The 5,342-nt window shown below is 42.0% G+C and overlaps 1 protein-coding gene across 1 annotated transcript in view; it reads left to right on the top strand.

Moving 5' to 3' along the window:
* Positions 1-5,018: 5,018 nt before the first annotated feature.
* LOC104282304 (opsin-5-like) overlaps positions 5,019-5,342 on the top strand; it is a 30,724-nt gene continuing 30,400 nt past the window's right edge. The window contains exon 1 of the mRNA XM_009880388.1: positions 5,019-5,139. Within this exon, the coding sequence (XP_009878690.1) occupies positions 5,019-5,139 (121 nt within the window). The remainder of the gene's footprint in view (positions 5,140-5,342) is intronic.

A 5,342-nucleotide genomic window follows, 5' to 3' on the forward strand; every position in this document is an offset into this window, starting at 1 on the left:
GGGAGAAGGCTAAATGCTAGGAAACGTGTGTTTAATTGAATTATTATTGAGACTTTACCCATGTTAGTATTCTTTATTTCTTTTCTTCTCTCATAAATGAAACACATTTTGAGATGCTTTATGTTTCCCTTTTTTCTCCTGTATAACTCCCTAATTTGCCAGATTTGCAACAGCTTGCTTAGTCCCTAGAATGCAACTTTAAGATTCTTCTGACATTGAAGTCCTGCTGATACATGAAATGCTAGGGGTTTTGTTCTGCCTTTTCTGCAGAAACCAATTTCTTCACATGAGTCAAAGTGACAGTTCGTTTGTTGCACCTGCCTCTTACAGTGTAATTCAGAGCTTGGTAAGCAGAAAAAAAACCCAGTACATTTTGCCTTTTTGAATCAACACTTAAGGACTTAATTTCATGTCCTCAAAAAGAAAAAAAAAAAAGTTTGTTCACAATAATTTGTAATAAAATGCCGTTTACTATTAGGAACCAGCAAGCATGGTCTGTAATGAATGTATCTGACTGTGAAGGGTAGCTTGGGTTTTGATCCTGTTTGTAAGTAGTAGCACCTTCTTCAGTTTTCATGGTTCACAATATTTGCAATGTCCATAAATGCTGCATGTCATTGCAGTCATATGATATGAAGCAAGACCATATTTGGGGAGAAATGATACTCTAGCTGGGCTCCCCTCTCAACCGGTGCACTGAAGTGCTGCTGCAACGCAGACAGTAGAAGTGACAGAACACCAGGTCAGTCACTGCAGTGAAGTAGGTTTGTCTAAACCTGCCCAGAGGGTTTTAGTTTTCTTTAGCATCACCTGACCTACTCAGCGTAAGTTCAGCTCGGAGCAGGGAGTTTAAATAATATGAAGCCTCAGCCACCTAGTCTGCACAAGGCAGTTTTCCCTTCTCCTGAATCATCTCTCAGTATGAAAGTAGCATATATTTGAAACTGCGAGATAGTCTGTTTTCATCAATCTAAACACAGTGTTCCATGAGAAATTGTTCATTTCAAACTGTATATTGCAGTAATAAGCGCTAACCAAGCATTTTTTCTGACAGGTAATTTTCTAGATCTGTGGCAAGCTAGAGAACGCAATTCCTCAGAGAAACATTAACTTTCAAGATTGATGAGAATAAGAGGAAAGTATGAAGCAGAGTAGGCTAAACTCCATTAAAATCATGGCAGAAGCACAGGTTTCACAATATATTAATTATATGATGTAATCATTTTCTTAGGTGAATTTAGCAAGTAACATAACACAGGAGCTGAAGCGTGGTGTGGACAACCGACTGGAGAATGCGTCGAGTGCACTTATGCTAAAGTGTCACAGCAAGGGAACAGTCTAGGGTTAAACGGGCATGTTTTGAAACATAAACAGTCGAGCATGTTTCATATTATGATCACTCTTCAATTTAAATACTTCAGATATCTTTTTCTCTTATAAAATTGGAGGTCACTGTGTTACCACCAGTTGAACCTCAGCAACAAAAGAGCAGGTTCAGGTCTCCTTTCTTATAGGTAGCCTATTCCCAGCAGCGTGCAGCTGGCACAATCATTCCCTTTCATCCATTGACACGTTTTAAGCATTACAGACCTGATCTGTTTACAGGATTATTTTTTTTTTCTTTGAATTCAGTGGGCGTTAGAAAAGACCCCATGCAAATCATATCAAGTGTATTTTCATGGAAGCGGTGAATGAATACATGATCTGATTTTGGAAAAATCACGTTACTGGTATGAAATGCATTTTCTGGCTACCTCAATGAAATCTATAGGCATAACTGATCATTACATGATTATTCTTTGCAAGACTAAGAGGTGTCTTCTTGGATATTTACAGGGGTTTCATTTTATAATGTATATTATAATGAAAAATGTGAAATAAATATATGAAATATATGAAAAAATAATCTCTTAAAAACATGTTCATACTAATATACTATTGGTTTTGTTTTGAAATCCCCTTGATCCTTATTTCTGTAAAATTTCCCAAAATTTTATGCCTTCCAGAGGCAAAACTGTATTTTTATTCCACAGAGCCAATTTCTATCCGCTTATGGTCTATTTTAACCCATCTCTTCTGCATATTTTTCCTTTTCTCTCCTCCCTCTTTTTTCCTTTTCTTTAATCCACATGTAAGAGGTATCATGCAAAAATAGTGCAGTGAGAACTTACGCTAGATTTCTGACAAAATCATTCCTTTGGCAACTGCCTAAATCTCGGTGCTCCTCAGGGAAAATAGCTGCTCCTTAGAAACATATATCATGTATTTTCTGTCACGCACAGATTTTAAGTCTTATGATTTTTTTTGTTGCAATGTGCTGGAAACAGTCAGTAAACTGAACTCTAACGTAACTAGCCCAAGTCTCTCGGGCCAGTGATGCTGCTGTGATACTTGCCTTATTGTGCTGGTACATATGTCGCTTTGATAATGTTTAGGCAGGTGGATAGGGATTAAAAGGCTGTTGCACATTCTTAGCAGCCCAAATAGGGGCTACCTGCTGGCTTATATCCGCTCTAAATTGGCTTTGCCTGCCACCTCAGAGACCATTGGTTGGTTCAAAGCGTCTATAAAATGGGCTTTATTAACGTGTAGTGTCATAATCTGGTCATTTCATCACTTATTTCAATCAGGTGACCTGAGGTATCGGTGTTTTCAAAGGGTTTTTTCCTTCATTAACCTTCCAGTAACAGCTGCACTAAACCCTCAAGTGCAGCCATGAGTATTAATTTCTTATATTCTTTTATACATAGCATAAAAGTTTCAGTTTCTGTTAGACTTGAAAACATGGCTTACTGATGGTCGTAAAATCCAAATTCTGCTTTTACTTGCACCGATGAGGTCATCAGATTTTGGGTGGCAGGGTGGTGTGCAGGGTTGACCCCAATCTGCTCGTGCCGGTGGTGCAGTCCCTTCCTCAGAGGTGTGGGGAGAGCGGTTTGCTCTGAGGACTGAGGTGTGGGGCTCGGACGGGCATTGCTGCGCTTGGACGGGGTTCACTCCTCCTGATCCCAGACCAGCGGCTGCACGGTGGGTGCGTGCCTGTCCTCGCCTGACTTGGCAGGGGATGGGTAAGATCACCTGCCATCGGCTGAGAGAAAGCCCTTACGGCCAGGTCACCGGTGCCACCGCAGGACCTCTTTTCCCACAGCTGACACGGCTGTGCTGCACCTGGCAGGCAGGTCACAGCAGGGAGAAACTCACCCGTAAGAGGTTTGGGAGAGCAGAGGGAAGAGCATAGCGGGAGCTGCGGCACCAATCTCCCACGGCGGCTTTGCACTGCTGGTGTCCCATCTATGGGGCCAGCCTGTAGGTCCTATGTATTTAGGAAAGGGGCACGTTAGGGTCCTGTCATGTCCAAATCAGGTTTTTTTCCCATGCCTTCCCACACTCTTGGCTATGTGGAACACAGTAATTTCTCCGTACCACCACAGCATTTTAGTTTTCTTCTCCTTTTTCTAGAACTGCCCGCCAGCATATACTGCTCTAATCTCTTCAAAGCACTTTGCAAAGACAGTGGAGGCACTACTATCAGTCAGCAGGAGGTGGGCTGTTGTTAGCGGCCAGGAAAATCGGGCCACTTGGCTGTTTAAATGGGATCTGCAGGAGCTGCCGGACCCGTGCTGCAGACTTTAGGTCGGACAAAGAGAGAGCAGCACTCCAGAGACCCACAAGAGCAAGATGGCTGTCCTACCACCCGTGCAAGGGACTTCAGTGAAGTGAGTGTATGGGTCATTGTCCTCACCGTTAGCGGCAAGGTGAGAGGCTTCCATCTTCCACCACATCGCATCTATTTCTCCCTTCTTCTCTCTGCAAAGGATCGTTCTCCACTTTTATTCTTGTCACCTTGCCTTTATTGCCCTCTCTCGCGGTGAGGCTATCATAACAAGCACCGAGAAACCTCGACAGGAGGAATTAATCTACCTCAGGAGGGTCAAAACCAGCCTGTAGACAGTGAAAGTTCCCAGTGAGGCACCTTGGTTCCTTCAGACGGTGCCACCACTGGGGCTGATTTGCTGCCTGGGGTGGGAAGGGACGAGCCAGTCAGGGCACTGAGCGGGGCACAGGTATGTCGGTGCAGTAAGAGTGTGTGGGTTGACAGGAAAGCTTTGCTGCTCCACATGAATTAATTTAGACTAATTTTTTTTTAATTATGACTACAACCTGATTGGTAAGAGAGGCCATATCTGAAATACAATTATCAATACCTCAGTAAAGACTAAAAATACTGCAGACTGACTCACTTAAATCACATGTAACATGTCTCCTCAACAAGATGAAATCTCATTTTTTGACCGTGTGGGAAAATCCAACCGTACTTGGAGCATACAAGATTGGAGGATGTTTAGCAGTCTAAAAATACAATTCAAAGGACTTAAGTTTTTTTTTTTTTTCAACTTGTACTAGATATTGTCTTCCCTTCTTTTAAAATTAGCAACTATTCTATTGGTAAAGTAACTTCATAGCTGATTTCTTCCACTATGTTAAAGTCACATTCTCAGATGGCGACACCTCCCCATTGTTTTTTTACCGTGCTTTTTTTTTTTTTAATCTGTGTGAGATTTTTCTTGACTTTCATTGAGCTAAAACTCTACTGGTCTTCAGTGAAGACAAAATGACAAAAGTCATTAGCAACATATCAATATGCACTATGTTTGTGGGTGTGCCTGTGATCCCATAGGTTATGAGGTATCACCCTATTTTAAAGCTGTCTTTTTGTTGGATACACGCTCTTCATTAAAGATTTCTACACGTAGCAGTAATAAGGATATGAGGAAATCTGCTGTCTTGGGCTGGCCGCAGGTTCACAGGCTGTATTAATAGATAGGATTAGTGAAGAAGAACAGGTCAGAAGGCTGCAAAGCTCCTGTCCCTTGAGATTTCCTTCTTTAGATCATTAGTCTCGTTGAAGAGCTCCCTCAAATACAGGGAGCAGAAACTGAGGAAAAAGCTGGAACCATTTTATTTCGTTGGGACGTACTGGGGAAAGAGCAATTTCTGGGTCATAAGCTCCGCTGAAAATGTCTGTCCAGTTTTCTCCACAGGCACCCTGGAGGAACAACAACATCAGTTTTCTGAGCAGAGAGGCAGCTGTAACAGAGCAAGGAGAGACTATCATAGGTTTCTACCTACTGGCTTTAGGTATGTACTCAGCTTGGATGCGAACAGAAGCTCCTAAGTAGAGTTCGGTATAAAGTTCAAAGTAATTCATTTGGGTTTCATCCCTAGTGGAACAGGATGTTAGAAAATGCAACTTTTTTGTTCAGCTATTACAAGATCAAAGAGGTACAGCTTTCTTTTGTTAAAGAGAGATTATTAATCAATGCATAAATCGTGGGGGGGGG

This window comes from Charadrius vociferus, unplaced genomic scaffold (assembly GCF_000708025.1).
Source record: "Charadrius vociferus isolate BGI_N301 unplaced genomic scaffold, ASM70802v2 scaffold62, whole genome shotgun sequence".
Lineage (NCBI taxonomy): Eukaryota > Metazoa > Chordata > Aves > Charadriiformes > Charadriidae > Charadrius > Charadrius vociferus.